Source organism: Phyllostomus discolor, chromosome 15, assembly GCF_004126475.2.
Source record: "Phyllostomus discolor isolate MPI-MPIP mPhyDis1 chromosome 15, mPhyDis1.pri.v3, whole genome shotgun sequence".
NCBI classification, from domain to species: Eukaryota; Metazoa; Chordata; class Mammalia; order Chiroptera; family Phyllostomidae; genus Phyllostomus; species Phyllostomus discolor.
Window position 1 is genome coordinate 17,937,366 of NC_040917.2, and position 22,243 is coordinate 17,959,608.

At 50.9% G+C, this 22,243-nt stretch overlaps 1 protein-coding gene and 1 non-coding gene across 2 annotated transcripts in view; both read left to right on the forward strand.

Annotated features, from left to right (window-relative positions):
* RAB3GAP2 (RAB3 GTPase activating non-catalytic protein subunit 2) overlaps nt 1-22,243 on the forward strand; it is a 48,031-nt gene that overhangs the window by 12,998 nt on the left and 12,790 nt on the right. The window contains exons 3-24 of the mRNA XM_028531187.2: nt 592-715; nt 1,376-1,457; nt 3,056-3,103; nt 3,182-3,257; nt 3,564-3,665; nt 3,936-4,035; nt 4,830-4,928; nt 6,534-6,682; nt 7,508-7,587; nt 7,715-7,804; nt 8,771-8,910; nt 10,816-11,032; nt 11,529-11,672; nt 11,905-11,987; nt 12,306-12,370; nt 12,608-12,698; nt 14,883-15,010; nt 17,278-17,491; nt 17,856-17,953; nt 19,403-19,508; nt 20,138-20,298; nt 21,279-21,507. Coding sequence (XP_028386988.1) covers nt 592-715; nt 1,376-1,457; nt 3,056-3,103; nt 3,182-3,257; nt 3,564-3,665; nt 3,936-4,035; nt 4,830-4,928; nt 6,534-6,682; nt 7,508-7,587; nt 7,715-7,804; nt 8,771-8,910; nt 10,816-11,032; nt 11,529-11,672; nt 11,905-11,987; nt 12,306-12,370; nt 12,608-12,698; nt 14,883-15,010; nt 17,278-17,491; nt 17,856-17,953; nt 19,403-19,508; nt 20,138-20,298; nt 21,279-21,507 — 2,626 coding nt within the window. The remainder of the gene's footprint in view (nt 1-591; nt 716-1,375; nt 1,458-3,055; nt 3,104-3,181; nt 3,258-3,563; nt 3,666-3,935; nt 4,036-4,829; nt 4,929-6,533; nt 6,683-7,507; nt 7,588-7,714; nt 7,805-8,770; nt 8,911-10,815; nt 11,033-11,528; nt 11,673-11,904; nt 11,988-12,305; nt 12,371-12,607; nt 12,699-14,882; nt 15,011-17,277; nt 17,492-17,855; nt 17,954-19,402; nt 19,509-20,137; nt 20,299-21,278; nt 21,508-22,243) is intronic.
* Nucleotides 5,807-5,938, forward strand: LOC114512497. Its single transcript, XR_003685804.1, has one exon. It is a non-coding gene; the product is annotated as a small nucleolar RNA SNORA36 family (small nucleolar RNA).

The window sequence follows — 22,243 nt, forward strand, 5'->3', positions numbered from 1 at the left end:
ACTGCCCGCGCTGTCTCCTGAGGGGGCAGCTGGGCGGCCGGAGTACAGGACTGGGAGAGGCTCTCCAGACAGCACCTTTGTAGGGCTGTCGATTTTGTTAACCGTGGGAATTCACCTGCACAGTGAGTGGATTTTCATTTGAAAAAATGAAAAACCTTTCAGGTCAAATAAAAAGAAAACAGCGTCAAATTTATCAAATAATTCACAGACCCTACAGCCGTAATCCTTGGACGGTTCTTTCTTGCTACCTAGCTGCAGACCCCCTAGCCATTTCTCCAGAATGGGATTTTTACGAAATCGTTTAGTGCTGAATCATTTTGGAGTGATCCCCGTGTGATATTCTTTTAATGTCTTTCTAGTTTGTACTTGTTTACACTAAAGTTTTTGCATCAGTATTCAAAGGTATTCGTAGTGGATACTTTGTTGGTCATGTTTGACACATTTTGATAGGGAATATTATGGAGACTTTATAAAAGATTTGGGAAAATTTCTTTTCCCCTTTTCCTTTCCCCTCGCAGTTTAAGGGAGACAAGCTGAAATGAGATACTCTCAATATTTTCGCATGTACAGTCACTGTAGTTGTACCTACAGGAAGAAGAAGGAAATACTTGCAAGACACAGAAAACTTCCTGGCTTCAAGACTGTGTTTTATCCTTATCTCCAACCAATGATCTCATGGTTATCGCCCGGGAGCAAAAAGCTGTATTTCTAGTGCGTGAGTATCTGTTGTTTCCCAGTGGCCTTAATGTTAATGCACTGACTACAACAGAAAATGTATTGGAAGGAAAACAGTGTTCTTTATTTCTATCACATGCCTTATATGGTGGCATTCTATAGCTTATTTTCTATATTGTATAAACTTTTTATTTCCTTTTTTGTATTTCTTTCTCTTTTTTTTTCCTTTTCTGTCTCTTTTTTCTTCTTGGCTGCAGACACTGGAGCCATCTCTTTCTGGCATGTCAAAGCCAGTGCCGGACAGACACCACTTCAGATTGAGGTTTTGGGTTTACGCAGGGCATGCAAACCTCACTGATCACAGTGAGAGCATACAGTCACTGGCTATGAAACGGTCTTATAAAGCAAATTTAGCCTTCAGTGGCATAAATCTAACCTTTTATAAATAAAGTAGGTAGGGGTACATGAGAATGAATAATTTTATTATATGGATTAAAATTGGAGGAAGGAGAGAATAAGGGTAGAGTTTTATAAAAGTCTTACAAAATTTCAAAACTTTATTTTACATTTAAGGTCCAAATCTGTAATACAGAACTATTAAATTTTGTGCTCATCATTGTAAAGAGAGTCAAATTTATAAATTGCTGTTCTAGTATACTAATAGTTAACGTCATTTTATATGATGACTTAATATTTTCAGCAAAATGGAAATATGGTGATAAAGGGAAGGAAGAAATGCAGTTTGCTGTTGGTTGGAGTGGCTCTTTACACGTTGAAGAAGGGTAGGTACCAGGCAGCTGTCTCGTGTCTGCGTGTGTGGAATGTGTGCGTGGACGTGTCTGCCTTGTGAGTCAGTCTGCTGGGAAGTTTCATCTTTTGGAAGGTGAACGAATGTTCATTCCACACCTTGATTTTACTCATCATGTGATTAAGAAAAAAAGCAGCTGTTTGGAGAGGATTTAAAGAAACACTCAGAGAAAATATTATAGTATCCTTCCTACATTTCGTCTGTTTCTCTGTTTCCCATTACTAATTTTATTCAGCCAGAAATTCAAGGGCAGTAAGTATCTTATCTGCTTTCCTAGCACTGGGCTTGTACTTAAAGAGGACAGTGCTACATTCATTCTTTTTCTGTTTTTGTTTTTCTACTTTTTGTTGAATTTATTGGGGTGACATTGCTTAATAGAATTACATAGGTTTCAGGGGTATTAGTATATAATGCACCATCTGTATATTGTGTGTTCACCAGCGCAAGGCTACAGTAATTCTTAAAACTCAGAAACGCTTCAGAAATGCAAGTTGGTAAAGCAAGTGTCCTGCTGACTCAGGAAGAGTTTGCAAATCGCATCTCCAGCGTGGTTACGTGATGGAGCCCGGCCTGGGGCCTGGAGCCAAAAACTGCTCTGAATTAAATTTTTATGACTCAGAGCTCTCTGATGAGAATGAATAGGATTGTTCAGACTTTGAATTTAGACAAAAGACTCCCAAGTGCAAGCCTGGCACATTGTAGATACTCAGTGAAATGTCTTCTCGTATCAAAAGTGAACATACGTCTCTTTGTCATTTAGTCTAAAGCATTTTAAAGACACTTAATTTCTGTCACAAGTGCAAAGCAAATGTAATGGTTGAATTACTTGAAGGAATACAAGCAAAAAGATTGTGTTCAGTGATTACCTACTAGGATGTATGGGGCAAGAGTGTTTATTGTTTTTCTTTGTTTATTTTTGTTTTGTTTTTTACTCATTTCTTGCATAAGCTAGTGATGGTCCTGAAGTTTGACTGATTCAGTAAGAGTCAGTCAAGGAGTTATTTTAATTCTGAGGCTTGGTCTCTGAGCTCCGGACAAATTGCTCAAGTCTACGTGTCAGAAGAGAACTCTCTAGGGAACAGCCGGGCTAGCACGAGCTTAGAAGCAGGTTATCGGGGGCAGCCTCTGCCGCAGAGGAAGGCGCAGCAGCCCACCCGGGAAGGACAGTGGGTCCCCGGAACGGTGTGCTCTCCGCTGACCTGCAGCAGAGGGACGGCGGGCGGTGACGGCTGTGCTGGGCATCGATACTTGCTCAGTTCTGTGTCCGTAATCGGTGCGCGGTCAGGTTTAGCTCTTTCCTTTCGTGCCTTTCACGACAATGCAGAGTGAAAGATACTGTTTCTTTTTTCCCCTAACCTCAAGTGGATGTGACGTGGCCTTTCGTGGGAATGAGTTTTAGGATCCGACGTAGGGCGGTGGCGTTTGCGGGTGCATAGACTTGGGCGTTGAATCGGACTGACCCTCGGAGCGCACCTTCCACCCCTGCGCGTGCGCAGCACACACCTTGGGAGGCCTGAGGGCGGGGGCATCTTCATCCCTCGGACGAGCACGTGATTTTGTTTCTGTTTTCAGGGAGTGTGTGACCAGTGCGCTGTGCATCCCCCTGGCCAGCCAGAAGAGGTAAGGGTAAATGAGAGGTGTTGGTTCGCTTGGCTCCTGCTCACGGGCTGTTGCGGTCACGAGTTTTGTCTGTGGCAGGAGTTCCACCGGGCGCCCCGACTGGACCTGCACCGTGCTGGGCTTCACCTCCGGCTCCGTGCGCTTCTACACGGAGGTGAGTGGGCCCGGCCACCAGAAAGCCCCGCTGACTGGCACACCCAGGCTCGCAGCCCCGCTGCGCTCACTGGTGGATTCTCCCCTGCCACACTGCTGGGCCGTGTGGGCGGCACTTGATGGCGATGGAGGCTGCCCAGGGTGGGGGTGGTGGCAGGGAGCCCTAGGGGAAGGTGTGCAGAACAGAAGCTGTGTTCCTCTGAGAGGAGGGGACCTGGGGGCCGTGGGAGACTTGATGGGGAGACGCCGTGCCTGTTCGGGTGTGACGGCGGGAAAACAGGCCAGCTGTCCTCTGTGCCTCCCCTAGAACGGCGTGCTCCTGCTCGCGCAGCTGCTGAACGAGGACCCGGTGCTGCAGCTGAAGTGCAGGACCTACGAAATCCCGCGGCACCCCGGCGTGACCGAGCAGGTAGTGGGGGCGGGCCTGTGTGCGGAGCCCCTGACGGGGGGGGGGGGGCTTCACTTCGCGGTCGTGCTCGGCCAGACCAGGCATTCTGAAGTTAATTTCCCACTTGGTTTCACGCCTCCTCTGCCTGAGACTGCCCCGTGCGTTCGTGCCGACAGCTGCTTAGTCCCAATGTTTCTTTGTTGTGCATGAGTCAGGGCATTCGGCTGTAATGGAAAAGCGGATGCGCTAATTCGGCAATGACTATGCTCTTCTCTCCTGTTCCTCGGGCAGAATGAAGAGCTGAGCATCTTATATCCAGCTGCCATTGTGACCATCGACGGGTTTAGCCTCTTTCAGTCTCTCCGTGCTTGTCGAAACCAAGTAGCAAAAGGTGATTTTTTGGCAAGGAATACAAACTTGTGACGATGATTGTCTTGTTTAACTGAGCCTACATAGACAATTAAATGCGTCTCCTAAATCAGAAAGGCCTTCCAAAACGAGGTTCACGGGAGAAACCCTGCTGCCGTGGAAATGGGCGGACGCTGCTGGTGGATTGCCCGGTCCGCTAAAGGTGGGGCTGAAACGTGGACACATTGCCCTGGAGAGCGTGCCCCGCACAGGAACAATTCGGCAGCGCGTCCTGGCCGGTTAGGGGAGAGATTCGCCCCTGAGTTAAAGCTGAGCAACCAGGTTGCTCTCTGGGTCAGCAGCCGTTGGGCCAGCCTTCTGCCAGTGAAAGACACCCCATCAGCTTTACACCCCGGTTTTAAAGGTGGTGAAATAGCGGGGAGAAGAGCCTTAATGTCGGCCAGAACACCCGTATCTGTGCCACCCCGGTCAGGGCCGCCGTCTCTCCCCGGGGAGAAATTGCTCACTCGGCTCCAGTTGCCGTGTGGGTCGGCCTGGGCTACTAGTGATAGTCTAGAACTGTTGACAGTCGTCTCTGACTGCTGGAGTGTGCCAGAATCTCTCGTGACAGCCGGCGGGCCCTTGTAATGTTTACGTTTTACGCGCGTTGTCTTGGCATAACTGGGTTTTGCTTTACGCCTTAAGATTACTTTGCCGATTACTATAGGTTGAAACGTTAGAATAATAAGTTATTACATGTTTGTGATTTTTTTCAAATAAAACTTCCTTCTGTCCTTTACAGTTAAGCTTGGTTTGTCTGATTTTTATCTTTGACAGCTGCCGCGTCAGGCAATGAGAACATACAGCCACCACCATTAGCTTATAAGAAGTGGGGTCTACAAGATATTGACACTATTGTTGATCACGCTAGTATTGGTAAGCATCACTCGTTCAGTTCTTTTGGAATTTACTTCTTGTGCTTTTCAGTTGAAGCACCTCATTGATTAGAGTTGTAGGTTTATTCTTATGTGAAGAAAAAATGCATTGCTGTTAGTGAGACACTTGGAAGTTTGTTCTGACTTATGGGTTATCATAGATTTCTGTCTTTAAGTTTTAATAATTATGCCCTCAGCAGCAGTACTGGACAGCGTGAAGCCATTCACTATTTGACTTACTTTTTCTGCAGACAAGGTCAGTCCCTATAATTACCATAGGGATTAGTCTTTTCAAAATGCACCCTTTACACCGGCGGACTGCAGGTAAAGCAGGTTTCTCCTTGGGAGCAGGGTTCGAAGGCTCGCTGTGCTGGGCGTCAGGAGTCCAGGGACGGAAAGACGTGCACGGTCCCCGCTCTCAGGAAGCTGAGTCCCGTTGACAGGAACACACGGGGCAGTTACAGGACTGCAGGCTCACTGGTAGACAGAGGCCGGGCCGGAGTGGAGAGTGTGGACAGATGTGAATGCATTTTGCCCTTGCAGAGAAGCGGACTTTCGTTCAGTGGTCTTGGGGAAATAGATATCCTGACTTCATTCTCCTTACCCTCTTTGGTCTCCGGGTGGGGCTTCCCAACCATCTGGCCCCAGCTGGAAGCCCACATGACCTACCCACCGGCCGGGGCAGGGGGGGGGGGGCGGGGGGGGGCGGGCAGGGAGAACGGGCCGGAGTGTGAGTCTGGGCGCGGACAGACGCTGTCTGGCACACAGACCGCCTGGCTACTGTTGCATAGAATCATGTGGAACGCTCTGTAGTAAACACCCTGGTGGTAGACGTTCAGGTTCTCTTTACTTTTTTGCTAGCGTAAAAATGCTACAAAATTCCAAAGTGTTGAGTTCAGTCCAGGGTGGTGTCCCTGGTCTGGTAATTGAGCTTTGGAACACTGAAACAGGCCAGGGGAAACGACTGGATAGAGGGCATGTCTCTGTTCATTCACCTCCCGGCCGACAGAACGAACAGAAAGTGCAGTGGAAGGTTCTGACCAGTTCATTCAACAAGTAAATGAACGAGTAACCACCTGGTGCGTCCCAGGAACTAGTATTAGTGCCAGAAATACAAGGCAGACAGGCCCCCGCCCTGCTGAAGTTCACATTCCGGCGGTGAGGAGACAAACAGTAAACAGTCAAACCGGATGTATGAATATGGTAGTATTAAAATGTCGGTGAGCATCAGGAAAAAAGCAGCCGAGTTACGACAAAGGTGGAGTGTGCATCAGGTGGGCCTGTGAGGAGAGGCCTCCGCCGGGAAGTGGCATTCAGACGGCGCACAAAGGGTGGGAAGGGGCTGGCCCTGGAAGAGGGCAGGAAGGGTGTTCTTGGCCGAGGAAGCAGCAAAGACGAGATGCAACATCTCGTGGCGTAGAGGAATCATAGACAGCAATTTCGGTCTCACAAATATGTTATAGTATTAATTTTGTAGCTTCTGAAAGTGACTTTTCCCTGCTGCATAGAATTGAGAAGTTAGTATCTTTGAATGGAGTTGAGCACTCAGTGACCTACGGTGGCAGCATCATTGCAGTGCATTCAAACCGTGTCGCTTTGTCGTTAGGCATTATGACGCTGTCCCCTTTCGACCAGATGAAGACGGCCTCCAACATAGGCGGGTTCAACGCGGCCATTAAAAACAGCCCGCCCGCCATGTCTCAGTACATCACCGTGGGCTCCAACCCGTTCACCGGCTTCTTCTACGCTTTGGAGGTGAGCGCTCCGCCCCCGGGCATGAGCACGGCCACAGGCTGACTTCTCACCTGGTCTGCAGAGTGGACGTGGTACCTTAGCCTTAGAAAAATTAAGCAGTTTCCATTTTTAAGTGTCCATTTAAATGCAGATGGATCTCAGCTCACTTTCTTCTAAATTCTTGAATCCCCTGAAAAGGAACTAAAGTCCGGGTAGAATCGACTGTTTCTGATGCCCCGAGCTCTTGGACACTTTGGACACTTGGGCCACCCTCGGAGAGGGGGGCGTGGTCAGCGGTACGGGGCTGTGGGGGTGGCTGCCAGGGACGCACGTCAGTGAGGAGCCATCCGCCCAGAGCAGGCTGCCCACTGTCGTCATGGGGGGGTGAAAACTGCCTCAGGGAAGCGGGGAGCGTGAGGTGTCCGATGTGGCAGCTCTTCTTTCTCCCTTGAAAAGCAGCCTCCTCAGAATTGCCCGATGTACCTTTTCACTTTAATAAAAACGTGTTTTGTTTTAAAAAGAGGGGAATGGGAAATCCACAGCCTGCTTCGTAATGCCATCTTAATGCCCTCGTTCAACAGCTTCAGTTAAACTACAACTTAAAAGGGGCTCCTGCAGATGAGAGAGACCGCCGGTGGTTTTGACATTTGTACTGTAGGGCCGGGCTGTTGATGCCGTTTGCCCCTCCTACGATGAAGGTTTCACCTCGGCCTCTGGAAGACGCTGCACAGTTTTGCCGGTCCAGGCTCTAGAGCATCTGGGACCTTTTACGGTGGGCCTGGTTTGGAGCGCGTGCCTTGCACCCGCGCAGCCCTCACGCCTGCTCCCCACTGCCCTGTCTTCCAGGGGAGCACGCAGCCGCTGCTGTCCCACGTGGCCCTGGCCGTCGCCAGCAAGCTCACTTCCGCCTTGTTTAACGCCGCCAGGTAACTGCACGGCCATCGCATGGAAACGCCTCTGATTCCTGTCTAGCTCGGTTTGGGCCTCTGATTTGGTGGCTGCGCTTTGGCCCTCTGGAAGCCTCGGTTCTATTTCCACGTTTCCCCTTTCCAGTGGTTGGCTTGGCTGGAAGAGCAGGCACGAGGAAGAGGCTGCCCCAAAGCAGAAGCCGAAGGTCGAACCAGCCACCCCGTTGGCTGTCAGGCAAGTCTGCCCTACGTGTGCAGTGTTTGCGCTGGGAGGTGGGCGGTCCTCCAGTGCGCGCAGCTCTGGAGGGTCTTCGGAGCCTCGGGGAGTCCTGGGTTTGGGACCATTCCCCTGAGGAACTCGAACCCCATGCGGACAGTGTAGCATTACCCGACATAGAGTACCACCGTGAAGGGGAGTAGGACCTCCTGCCCTTTGTCCATCTTCTCATAAAGAGATACAACTGTCATCAAAATGAATTGAAGTTTATCTTCTAAGGTTTTTTCATCCTTATTTTAAAAGGTAATATCTTATGTAAATCTTTAAATCCACCCAAGAATGAAGAAATAAGCCCGATGGCCCTGTGCATCCAAATAGATGTGGCCAATTTGAGCACCTCGTCTCAGGGACTGTGGTCATCGTGAGGTCTCCTGGTCCTTTCTCAGCACCTCTTTCCTTTAACTTTACTCACAGTTCTAGTAAGATTGACTGTAGACCCAGAGCAGCTTGGAGAACTCTGTAGAAGAAGGGAAGTTCTCGCTTTAGACTCGTAGCACCGGTATCAGGGAGATATGAAATCTATCCAAAGAGAACAGATTAGGAATAAGAACTTAAATAGGCAAAAGATGACTGTGTAAGAGCAAAGTCTTCTAAAGTTTAGTTCGTTGTGAGGGCATCATTTTCTACGACATAATGCTTGATCAAGGAAATATATAATATACTCGATGTTCTCTGAAAACAGGAGGTTGTGGGTGTTTATATAGAAAACCCATGAGACAGATGTTTTTATTTTATAATGGAAGACACTTCCTTGTGTATGTTATAGTGCAAACTGTCAGGCATAAATAATCATCAGTCCATGCAAGGTTCTTATTTCTTTATGTAAAAACAGATTCAGCCTATTTCACTTACGTATTTCGTTCTCATGGTGTATGTGTCCAGCTTGGAATATGATGGGAGCTTTTGTTTCCTTTCGGCCATCAGGTTTGGGCTCCCAGACTCGAGACGCCACGGCGAGAGCATATGTGTGTCCCCGTGCAACACGCTGGCGGCGGTGACGGACGACTTCGGCAGAGTCGTTTTGTTGGACGTGGCCCAGGGCATCGCCACGCGCATGTGGAAAGGTGCTTGCTTACGTATATCGTGTAGTAGTGGAGCGGCGTTATCATCCTTTTGCTCCTGGTCGATGGCACTGTTTAATCCTTTATCCTTGTGGGGTTTTTTTTTTTTTTTTTTTTTTTTTTAACATGCACTTCTCCACCCGGTAGTCCAACTGGTGTATCTTTAAGTCTGACTCATAGGCATTTCCAACCCCTTTTTCATGTTCTTTGCAATTCCTGAACTCAGCGTTTTGCCCCTGCTGCATTCATTCCACTTCACAAGGCCAAGCGTGAGTCACATGTTCTTCCCAAATCTAGAATGCCAACTTTTTCAGATTTAAGAGCAAAATCTCACAGAGTCTATCTTTGCTGACTTGACCTCCACATCCTACACTTGGGTCCGTTCACGTAGTTTCTTGGTAACTATGCCAGTTGGGAGTTGCATTTCACTGCTAATAACAGACTCAAGTAGAAGACTGATAGGAAATCACCACAGTATCCTCAGGAACCCACTGTGCTTCCATGCAGCTTCCCCACACAAGGCTGTCTCATGGTGCAAATGGCTGCTGGAGCTCCAGCCTTCTTACCTCTATCCCAGGAAGGACGAAGGGGAAAGGAAGAACTGCCAATTGAGTCAGTCTGCTTCAAAGATATTTTCTGAAGTCCCTCCATTCTTTTTCTATGAAACATTAGCCAGGACTTAGTCACATGGCCTTACCTCACTGTCAGGGAGACTTGAAGCTGTGAAGGCACGTTGTCAGCCTGAACACAGTGAAGTGTCTTTGGCTAAGGAAGAGGTGGAGAGTGCATCGTTTGGGATCCTTTGGAATGGTCACATGTCAGCGCAGGTTGGAAAACACCTTACGGTGCAATCTGGTCTGCGCTTCACACTGTGAGGAGTAATGGATTCGAGGACATGAAGTCACTCTGGAGCAGTGGAGTCCACTCTCGGCGTGTCGCCAAAGAACTGCAGGGCTTACCTGCCACATTTTGAGCGTCTGTGGAAATAGGTTTCGGCGCTGAGATGCACCATTTCTCCTTGTGCTTGTCTTCTGAAGCTGCATCGGCCGTGTGTTCTCAGTGGGACTTTCCCATAATGTAGAAGTTGTAGGTGCAGCAGCCGGTCCCAAGCCGTGGCGGCGCTCCGATGGCTGGCCTTCCCGCTCGCCTCTCAGCCGCTGGTGCAGCCGGCTCTCCTCCCTGTGCTGGGAAGGGAGGCATCGGTCGCCCGTGAGCAGGGCGCCCCGGGAAGGGAAATGTGCCAGCAGCCCCTCAGTCTGTCAGCCCGGTCTCCCACCATCAAGGGGACTCGAGTAGCAGGAAATCAGTCAGCTTGATCTCTTTCTTACATTTTAATTGGACTGTTACTTTAAATCCAAACCTGATCACCTCCCCAGCATGCTTTAAAGGGAGAGGTTTTTAAAGAGAGGGAGGCGCGGGAATGGGGTCCAGGGAGGGCACTCACAAGGCTGCAATGACACCTGTTTTCTTTTTTTTTAAATGATGTAAAGCAAATAGAGCAAAATATTAAGAGATAATAAAATTTCATGATTAATTCTGTATTTATTATAATTATTAAGATTTTGTGTTTATGATACTTCATCTTTATTTTTAAGATTTTATTTATTTATTTTTAGAGAGGGAAGTGGGGGCGGGGGAGAGAGAAACATCAATGTGTGGTTGCTGGGGGTCATGGCCTGCAACCCAGGCATGTGCCCTGACTGGGAATCGAACCTGCGACACTTTGGTTCACAGCCCGCGCTCAATCCACTGAGCTACGCCAGCCAGGGCACTTGTTCATCTTTTAAAAGCAATAAAGTTTTATGGTTTTTCTTAAGTCTCTCCCCCCCAAATCCCATAGTGCTTCAGAAGGCTACTATTAAACTTCGGTTAATTAGCTAACTGGCATCTCTTTCTTCTGTCTCTAAGGGTATCGGGACGCCCAGATTGGCTGGATCCAGATTGTAGAGGACCTCCACGAAAGAGTCCCCGAAAAGGTGGATTCGTCCCCCTTTGGAAATGCCCAGGGTCCCAGCCGAGTAGCTCAGTTCCTGGTGATCTACGCCCCGAGGCGGGGCATTTTGGAGGTGTGGAGCACGCAGCAGGGGCCCCGAGTGGGGGCCTTCAACGTGGGGAAGCACTGCCGGTAAGCCGCCCCGCCACGGAGAGGCCGGCTCTCTCCCAGGAAAGCTTACATCCCATCTGCTTACCGACTCGCACGCTGCTGGAGACGGGGGATGTTCTTTATTAGGGCCTTTCCCGCACATGTCTGGTGACACCCAGAGCTTTGAAAAGGCCGTGCTGTGCTCCTGAGTGACGGTTAGCCTTGCTGCTGCCACTTGTCCTGTCCCTTACCTGGTGCAGGCTCTGACGGGAAGGCGCCTTCAGAGGGTGGGTGTGGTGAGTGCTGCCCGCTGTTGCAGCACAGGCCCGGGCTCCTGCCATCTCCGCGCACATTTCAGCGGGCAGAGTGCTGCCGGTCCAGCCTGCTTCACCTCTGGCTTTGGTGTCGGTTTCTGTTTACCTGCCCTCCGAGTGCTCCGGAACCGCCGATAACGTGGGGCCCCTGGCTCCAACCGGAGCGCCGGTTGGCATCGGTCCGCTCTCTGGTGGTTTCGCTTACTGCTGCGTGATTCCCTCAGGCTTCTGTATCCCGGCTACAAGATCATGGGCTTAAATAACGTCACCAGTCAGAGCTGGCAGCCGCAGACGTACCAGATCTGCCTCGTCGACCCCGTGTCCGCGAGTGTGAAGACAGTGACCGTCCCCTTCCACCTGGCGCTGAGGTGAGACCGTCGCCCGTCTGCTCGCCGGCCTCCCTCCGCTCACTGTTCTGCATCCCATACTTTGTATTTGTCCTGTACTTGCTGCTTTCTTGTTTTATTTTGTTTTCTTACTAGAACGATACCTTTAGAATTAAGTAGGAAGACTACACAGGACAGAAAGCAGCCGGGGTGTCAGAAGCAGAAGGAAAGCGGTTGCACGTTCTGTAAGAACTCGCTGTGCTTATTGTTTCAGCGACAAGAAGAGCGAGCGCGCCAAGGACATGCACCTAGTGAAGAAGCTGGCGGAGCTGCTGAAGACCAAGTCTCCCAGCCTTGGTAGGTGGCCTTTCGTGAGATAAGCGAGCCGCCGCCTCCGTTTGCAGACTCACCAGTGTGTTCTAAATGGAGCACTCACCATGCTCGAGTGCCTTCCTGAGCAAGGGCAGCCCCTTCTCGGAACGAGGTGAGCTGCAGGCCGTGGGCTCTCCCACGGACTCGCTCTGTCCGCACGGACTCGCGTCTGCACCAATGATGGGAGACAGCCTGGGGCCCTTCGGACTGACTGGTCGTGCAGATACGTGCACTTTCCTTTCAGAATACAGCTGACCTGCAGTAAAAACGAAAGTTTCACTTTGCTTGGTTTTCTTTTTCTAGATGTGGTGGAAAGAGAAATAAAGGAAGTAATTCTTGATATTAAGTACCCCGCGACCAAAAAGCAGGTGAGTGTGCACGTGGACTTCCCGGCTGGGTGGCCGTCACATGCCCCTCCGAAGGACACTTGACTGTCTTACTCCCCTCCTCCTGTTGTACTGCACAGGATGCACAGGTGTGTATCCTAAGGCATCTTGAACATGGAGCATCCCTCTTGGGGTAGGGGGAGTACAGACACAAGTGTCAAATTTTAAACGAAATCCTTGCCTTCGAATTACTGGAACTGCTCAATATGTTTCTTCTAGGCTCTGGAAAGCATTCTGGCGAGTGAGCGCTTACCGTTCTCCTGCCTGAGAGACGTCACCCAGACTCTGGTGGACACTTTGAAAAATCAAGGTAATGGGTTTGTACCGACTGGTGGTCACGGACTCACCTCAGGTCGTGGAACTCTGATTGTGGAAAGCCGTCCACGGCTCACACAATCCCGTTCCTTTAATGTGGGCACAATGTCCACAAGGCAAAGAGAAACTCGTTTCCTGCCTTTAGGGTTTGGGCACTTTTCTTGTCCCTGTCCATTGTATGCAGTGCTCTCTGCCTGAGCTTTCTCTGACTGCGGTGACTCAGTTTCTTACTGTAGATACTTATTTTTCATCCTCCCGCCGTGAGGAAATACCAGCATGGAATGACGGATGACTGTTCTGATACGGTCGTAGACCGTTTGAGAGCCGTGGGCGAGAGGTGCGGCTCACTGCGCTGTTTTTTTTTTAACTTCGTGAGAGGAGAGAGGCTTCTGAGATGGGAATCCTTTCACGTCGTTTTGATCGGGATAATGATAAAAAACATGTATGATTTAACGAAGGTTCTGTTAGGGTCTGGGAGCCACGCTTCCCCAGCCCTTCCCTCATGAACAGAGCCAGCGATCCGCACATCGCAGGCTCTGACTCAGCAGTTGGCTCTGGGGGTCCTGGTCGTTGACCCTTCAGAACTCATTTGGTGAGGAGGTGGAGCTGCGGCCATGGGGCTGCGACTCCGTGCTCCGTCCAGCTCGGGTGGCGGAGTCCAGCGTGTTCTGATTTGGCACCAGTGAAACTGCGGCGTGTGGGGAGCTGACTCCTCTGGTCGTGCCTCTCGGCTTGTGGAGTTCGCCGCATGCAGCCAGTTTCAGGGCAGTCGTGTTCAAGGCGAGTCAGAGCGACTCACTCAAGAAATCGCCATCCCCCCCCTTTGGGACTGGAAGCATCCTTCTGTTGAGGTTCTTTTTTCAACACACACGTAAAACGGACTGGGTGCACGGTGGCCTCCGTTCATGGCCCAAACTTGATAAAAATTCTTCTTTTTAAAAAACACAGCGCGCTTACAATGCCCCCTTCCCCCCCACCGAGCTTTAACAAAGCATCCAAAATTTATTAGACCAACAGTTACCTTGCACTGGGCCGGGAGTAAACCAAACACCATTCATTGTCGGAGTTTCAGAAAATCATCACTATTTCCAAGTTCTACCCATAGATGAGAGTCCCAGAAATTTCAGGGATTTAGAATTCTGGGTTTCACTGTGGCTGTACCAACTTCGACAACATTCCTGGTGACTGTATACTGAGTAAGAGTTTTTGGGGGTCTTCAGTGTCTGCCTTTTTAAGGAATAAATATTTGTTTTATATATAAACAATTTATCATATAGGAATGTATTATATAGTGAGTATTTTTTCAGCATTAATCTTAGGAAAAAACCCTCACTGATAGAGAATATTAAGTAGGATTCTACTTTTGGTCTCGGCCAGACTCTCTGGAAGACATGTCTGTCACCACGCACAGGGTTTGGCTGAATTACAGTGTCTTTGACCAGCATCACGGCAGAAAGAGCCAGGCAGCTGGAGCTTTGTCTTTGTTCCGTGTGTGAGCCCTGTGCATGGGCAGCCCAGAGTTAGGGGCTAAGAGGGAACATTTTTTTCCTTTTTACTGAATTTTTTGGGGTGATGCTGGTGAACAGAATCACACAGGTTCCGGGTGCACACGTCCACAGCACGTCATCTGCACGCACGTCCTGTGTGGTCACCACCGGAGTCAGGCCTCCCTCCATCGATGTTTCTGCCCCCAGGGCCCCCCCACCCCCCCGCCCCGGCAGTCACCACACTGTTGTCTGTGCGTGGGAGTTTTTTCCCTTGTTTTTCTTTTCTGCTCAATCCCTCCACCCCCACACTGCCCCCCCACCTCCCTGACAGCTGTCAGCCTGCTCCTGTATCTGAGCCTGTCTCTGTTTTGCTTGTTAGTTAACATTTTTAAAGCTGTTTCCAGATCATCTACTTACATTTCAGTATTAGACTAAGATATTTCTCCTTTCTTTTTTCTTTAGTTATTTTTTACCCCTACTATTAGAGTACCTTACTTCATTTAAAAATGTAGATAATTTTGCTACGATAGAAAAATCATCTTTGCCTTATTAACCCGCTATAGCTTAAACATCCCAGTATTTGATGAAATAGAACAGGGAATTTTATAATATTAAGAGATTTAATGAAGAAAGGCCTCTTCTGAACCTGTTCAATGTATCTCTTTTAATATGTTTTTTCTTCTGCCTTTCAGAACTGGAGTCTGTTGACGAGGGGCTGCTCCAGTTCTGTGCCAGCAAACTGAAACTGCTCCATCTGTACGAGTCTGTCCGCCAGTTAAACTCCCTGGGTTTTCACTCGGACGCACCCTCCTCTGACCACGTGAGTAACCCTGCCTGTCACTCGCTGTGCAGATCTATTTCCCGTTTTTAAAGTGGTAGTAATGATGTAGAAGATTAAGAATTTTTCTAAAGCATAAAGGTATAGTTTCTTTGTAAGACTCCCTGCTGGCTTACTCTGCTTTGCTGTTAAATTTGTATGATTTACGCTAAAAAATTAAATTTTATTTTTCACCCATTTTCACTATCCTAGAAGCACCTAGTTTTTCTCAACTCACTTTTTATTTAAGGTTACTTCATATAACATAACTTCTGGACACCCTTTGCCAGTTAAAATATAGCAGTTGACTGAAGTAGCAAAACTTTAATTTCCTTTAGAGAACAACAAAAAAAGATTCTGCCAAGCAGATGAGAACACTTTCTCTGTGTTGTAGTTAACAAACTCGTACACACTTCTCTGTGGTGTGCTGCACGGGAAATGCATTTGTAAACGATTCTGTCTCACACCCAAGTGTTTATAACAATTGTAGTGAGTGTCCCATGCTTGCACTCTGTAACACATAAAGAAGGGAGTGCACCTTGTCATCGTTACTCAGGTGCACTCTCGTTCATCGCCGAGGGCTGGTTATAACAGCTCTCACTGTCCGTACAGAGAACCGAAGTGTCTTTCATGGGGAACAGAGGGAAACGCGCCCTCTCTCCCCCTCAGATCGCTGTGCGACCTGGCCAGGTGCCTGGGTCTCCCGCTCACCTGCAGGAAGTGGTGCCACCAGGCGCCAGGTCGCTGGTGGTGCTCTTAAGAAAATCACCCGGTGTCTCCGGAAGTTAGTGGGAGCCTCTTGTTCTCAGTGCACATACATGGATAAACATTCCTTCAGCATGAATATTGGACAAGATTTTCTTTCTGTAACAGGAACAACCTACACATTTTAACATCTTGTCTATCTTTAGGATGACAGATGGACCTTATAAAGCATTTTAGTAATAATCCATTCACAGTAACCTGTGACGGCTGCCATGATAAATGACAGAGCCCCCTTTTTCCGGATCTTTTGTTTTGCCTTTTACTTCCTGAATAATGTGGACTTATTTCAAGCAACAGGAAGGTTCAAGTTGACTGTTATGTCTGTAGGATTGCCTACACATTTCACAGATTCCTCAATACCTAATGTTTTCATAAGAACCCACCCATCTGTCTCACACCCTGCCACAGAAAGTTAAATGTAGGGCTTTGCTGGTCCCCTGTGGAACTCATTTTCATTTGATAGCCCCAACCTACTGTGCAAAGATAAAAGAATGACAAAATTTTAAAAATCAGTTTTCAGATTAGTTTTTTCTTCTTAAAGCACTTCTTTAAGAATTAAAACCGTATTTGCTATAGACGTGTTTGGACCCTTTACAAAACTCACAACTTCTACGCCAAATGGCTAATTTTGCACCTACAAAACTGCAATTCAGCTCTGAATGAACTAATTTTTGTCATCTCTGGGGCATAGTTCGTGTGAGCTCGTGTAGAAATTCAGCGCCACACTGCAGTGCTGGCCTGTGTTCGGGGGCACGTTGCATGTCTCTACTTGGCTGTAAAGACGACAGCCTTCAGCGAGGAAATGGAGCTGCCCTTGCTGAAGGATGCGGCTTCCATCCCGTTAATGTGTTGGGGGGAGAAAGTTTCGCTTTATCTGTCGGGTTTATGATCTTTAAAGTGCGTGTGTGTATGTGTGCGTGCACACTTTCTCTAACTCAGAAACATCATCGTGTCAGGAGGTGCAGCCGTCTCCTGCACACGCAGCAGGTGAGAGCAGTTGGAGAGGGCAGCGCGTGTGTGTCGGACTTCCCAGTGTCTGTGTCGCTGGGAGCCCCGTGGAGGAGGGTGTGTGTGTTGACGCCGCCGCGAGGCCTGCGTCCCGTGGTCCGCACAGTGTTGCCGCTGCCTCACGAAGGAGCATGCAGTGTCTCACGGGCTAGTTCCTTAGTGGCCTCAGAAGCTCAGGAGTGGCAGGTGACACACAGTTAAATCTCTGTTTGATGACACAGTAACACGCTTATTAAAATGTGAATTTTTTAAAAGTCTCATCTCAAGGAACTTGGGTTTACTGTGTTTAAAAACCTCCTACTCCTGAACGTGAGTCGAGTTGCAAGCAGAGCAATTTGAGAGTTGGGTTTTAAGCAGAGGACGTTATAGCGATCACATTCCTTAAAATCCGTCTTTGGCTGATGGCCTTGCGTTCATTTCAGGTGCTGGGGTTGACGCATGCGGAAGGTTTGGAGAAAGCGACCCGGTCTATTCACAATGTCCCCCCTGTTTTTAAGGACTTGGCCGTCCTACTGAGGCTTGACGAGAACGAGCTCCTCAAGCTGCAGGCGTTGTTAGAGAAGTACAAGCGAGAGACCGCCAGGACTGCGGTGCGGTTTTCCGACGAGGACGACGGCGCGTGGCCCGTGAAGACATTCCTGGAACACTTGGAGTGTGAGAAGGACGCGGTCAGCGTGAAGAAGATGAGCGAGGAGGAGTACGTGGCCTTAGGTAGGTCGAGGGGTGAGCTGCTCCGAGAGCGCCTCCTCCTCCTGCAGAACAACGCCTGGGAGGAGCTGGTGGCGTGTCACGGATGCCGCTCGTTTGAGAGTAAATCCACCGGAGAGCCGAGCGTGTGTCTCTCAGCCAGCTGGAGACGCCCTGGACAGGCAGGCACCGTGTCGTGAAAGCCGTGTTGTCCGAACGGGTGCGCCCACAAGACGGTGCTGCCCTCCTGCTTTCCCAAGTGCGGCAAACGGAGCGGCTGTGCCTGTCCTCCCCGGCTGTGCTGCTGTTCGGGGCTTGGGGTGCGGCGCAGGGAGGGCCTCCACGTGGCACGCGGTCCCTGGGTGACGCGGTTGGTTCTGTTTCCCAGGCAGTTTCTTCTTTTGGAAGTGTCTGCAAGGCGAAAGCCCCCCGGAGGACGTGTGTCGCACCTTGGAGTCGGCCGGACTGAGCCCCCAGCTGCTGTTGGTGAGGTCTCTCGTCGCTGGGTGCTGTCCTTCCTTGCTCTCGTTGGCCAGAACTATCCACTATCCTTTATTTCCCCCCATTGTCTGATGTATATATCACAGAACATACACGAAAACTTTCCAAAAATGGCCTATTACCACTGTCTAACGTATATCACAGAACATACATGAAAAACCTTCCAAAAACGGCCAAAGAAATGTATAGTCCCCGTATTTAATCAACAGCATTTTCTTTTCCCCGTCCCCCGTAGATTGTAACACGCAGGCTCCGTGGTTGCCCTAAAACAGATGCAGCATCTGACCAGCAGTAGGAGTGTTCATGCTAGCCCGAAGAGAGGCCCAGAGGGCAAACGAACCCCCCGCAGCAGTGCAGGGTTGTCAGGCGCTCCCAAGCGTGGACCGCGTGCCGGGACTAGCCTCCCTGGCGCAGGACATGTAGATGCGAGGGCCACCCCGCGGGCGAGCCGCAGCTCTCAACGTCTGCTCCGTCTGCTCGCGCTCAGATGAGCGAGGAGACCCCCCGCAACCCATCACGAGTTCTCCCGCTGCCGCTCCCACCTGCACACGGACGCAGCCCTGGCACACACGGACCAGCGGGGGAGGGGGAGGGGGGAGGGCCTTCTCTAAAAAAAAAAGAAAAAAAAGAGCCCAAGAATTAAAGTAAGAAATTGAGTCCACATTAAGATAAACTGTTAAAAAAAAAACCCCTGCGTGGTCACTGTGGTCACCTCGGTGGGAGGAAATGACAGCCGCCCCCAGCCCTTGCTGAGCCCTCGGGCCGAGGAAACCCGCAGTGGGGGGCGTGTGTCCTCTGAACCTTGTGATCTTGCTGGGACTGTGTTCCTGCAGAAACGGGGCACTTACCACGTAGGTTGTACACATCTTTAAGTTTGCAAAGGTTTCTAAATGTGCTGCGTCCACCGAGTTTTCTGAGAGACCTCCATTTGACTCAGTCACTCTTTTGCTGTAGCGCCTTATACGGGGGAGACGGGGCAAGGTCCAGAGCCAGCAAGCAGCCTCCCCGGCCCAGCGGGCCCTCAGATTGCCTCCTGCCGCTCAGACTTAGCTTGTCTGTACGGGAGCCAGCCTGTGACCGAGCTGGTGCTGCTACGCATTATTCCACCCCAAGCCCCAGACCCCAGACCCCATTGATGACATTGCATCGGGATTCACTGTGATATGCACCTACGTAGAGGCTCCGACTGGCAGGCGGTGCTTACACCAGAGAGGTGGGGGGTGGGGGGAAGATCCTGGCAGGTGATGAGGAACCCCTTAGGTGGACAGGGGACCTTGTTCCGCTCTCACGTCACGGGACGTCCCAGCCAGCCACTCGCTTCCCAGCCCGGAAGACAGAGTCACTCGGACACGCACGAGTGCTCTCTCGAGAAGCGCAAGGATTTGTCCACGTGAAGAGTTTGTGAGGCTGAGAAGGGTTTGCCTTTGATTTCAGTCACTGCTCCTGAGTGTCTGGCTTTCCAAGGAAAAGGACGTTCTGGAGCAGCCGCAGTGTGTCTGCTACCTTCACGCGATGCTGTCTCTCCTGAGCAGGATGAAAGGTGAGATGCTGGGAATGCTGGGACGCCGGGCTCCGGCATCCGAGGGAGAGCTGTGGGCTTCTGCCCTGGGAGGCAAAGCTTGGTGTTTGAGATGCCACTGAAGCGGGGGTGGGGGAGGGCGGGGGCGGGGGGAGCTCGGGGAGCTCCTAACGAAGGAGACGACAGCCCGCCCAGCATTTCACTCTGGAAGCTCTTCTATGTTTCCGGAGAAAGCTCTTAACGCACGTCAGGTGTGCTCTATGGAAATGTATGAGTATGTGCTCTCATCAACAGTCATGTCATAATGAATAATGCATTTGCTTAATTCAGGTAAATCAAGTGGTCTGGGGTGGAGGTTATTATTTTTCTCAGGTTTGTTCTGATGAGAACAGTCATCTGCTATGTCGAAACATTTAGTAGTGGTTCTCTGCAACGATGAACTGTTATTCCAAGCAGAGATTTACAGTGGGCTGAGAAGAGTGAGGAAATGGAGTACACGCGTTCTGGCTAAAACAGACCAAGGATTTTTCCCCAGTTCGTTGGGAAGTCGATGAGTACACCACTGGGGAGTTGAGTTTTAACACCGTGCTGAGTCTGAAAGGTCGGGCCCCGAATTGGGAAACTAAGGGGGTTCCTTGTGACCTTGGCAGTGGCCATGGACGACTCGTGGGACTCCCAGTCGGTGTCCCCGTGGTGGCAGCAGATGCGCACGGCGTGTGTCCAGTCGGAGAACAACGGGGCGGCGCTGCTGTCCGCGCACGTGGGGCACTCCGTCGCCGCGCAGCTGTCCAACGGCAGCGCCGAGAGGAAGGTCGGTGGGGGCACGGCCCAGCCTGCGGGGGTGGGGGGGCCGCTCCTCCCTGCGTGGGCCGCGTGGTCTTCCCGCTGTGCGGTGTCGGGGGTCCCAGCCGTGTGCCTGCTGGTTCTTGTTTGCCTTTCTTGGGGGCCGGGGGCGGGGAGGGGTGCTGCCCTTACTCCGTTTGTTCAGACGGCACGCACACTTGAATTTGGCCGTCACCACACGGCACAGGGAGGGGAGTGCTGAACTTGACCCTGCTCTCTGCCAATGGCTGGGGGTCGGTGGTGAGTCCCTTAAAAATGAGTTTCGTGGCCTCAGTTTTCCCATCTGAAAGAGGTCGGGGACAGGCTGCGTTAGTTCTCAGGTTTGTTCCGATTTCTAAAAATCCAGCGATTGTGTTCACACCCCCACCTTTTATGAACAGAGTGTTTGGGCCACGTTGCATGGCCGGACTCACAGAAAGGGGTCCTATTGGCCCTTTGCCGTGTGGTTTTTCCTCGTCTCTTGGAGGCTCTTTAAAAAAGAGTCTGACGCCCCGTAGAGTGCGAGGTAGCTCCGATACTTCCTGTGGGGCTGCTGCATTAAACTGGACGAGGCGCTGTGGGGAGTCACGTCACATCGTGGTCAGTAGTTCATGGGGCCCAGTTCAACGTTACCAGCTTGAAGTATTCATGATCATGCAGAGAGAAGTGTGAGACACACTTTTCACGTTGGTGTGTTCTGAAAAGAGACCAGTCTCCTCATACCGTGGCCCTGACGACTCGGGGGTCACCGCAGGTCTCCTGGGGATGCCCAGACTCCATCCTCGTTGCCCCCGAGCCTCCCACCGACTCCTGACCCTCACGCCCCATCCAGGCGAGCAGCGGTATTCGCGGACCGACATCTGCGCGATGTGCCCTGACTGTCATCCATCAGCCTTCGAGATCCAGGCTCATGCATGGTCGCGGGGGGTCAGAGGCTCTGCCAGGCTCTCACCGGGGCCTCTCTGTCAGCTTTCCCAGGCGGCGGCGGGCGCGGACGCCGAGGCGCTCACGGACTCCTGGGAGGCCCTCTCCCTGGACACCGAGTACTGGAAGCTGCTGCTCAAGCAGCTGGAGGACTGCCTCGTGCTGCAGACGCTGCTGCACGGCAGGGCCGGCCCGCGTGCCTGCCGGGCGCCGGCGCTGCCCGCCGAGCTGCTGCCCAGGCTCTCCGTCAGGAAGCTCCTCGAGGGAGGCAGAGGTAACCCGGAGTCGGCGGACATGCCGTGTTTGGGGGTGTGCGCTCCCGTTTGTTTCTTTTCCAGAAATGACGGGAAGAGTAAGGGAGAGATGCGCTTGCTTCTAAATACACATGTAGCCCACCACATGCTTGTTCTCAATCTCTTCAGAGTCCGCTCCTGCCAGCTCCCTGCTCAGCAGGCCCCACCCGCATCCCCCCACGGCCTTGGCCTTACAACGGTCCGAGGGCCTCCACGGCCCCCCCTTTCCCACTCCGTGTCTGGGTGAGGCCACATCCCCCTGCTCCCCGCCGCACACCCCGCCCGGCACAGCGGAGCCTGGGGAACGATGGGGTGCAGGAGCGCGTCGGGGGCTCCAGCCGGGCCGGGCGTGGGGGGTTTGCAGCGAGTGGTGCCCCTCTCCCCCAGCGCCTGGTCGGCTCGGGGAGTCACAGTTACTGTCGTGGAATGTTAGCGCGCAGCGGGGCTGTGATTTTAATTTTAAAGTGAATATACGAAACTTTTTAAAAATCTCTCCATTTTAATTTCTCTTACCATAAACATTGATAAAATATAGCCCATAAGGTAAAGTTCTTTGGGGCTCTCCATAGTTTTTAAGCATTTAAAGGACGAAAGCTGAGGCTAAGACGTTCAGAAACTAGGGAACTCGGTGTAGATTCCCAAGCTTGCCCTCCAGGAACTGCTGGCTCAGACTCCAGCCCACGTCTCCATTTCCTGCCTCTCACTAGACTGCCCTGC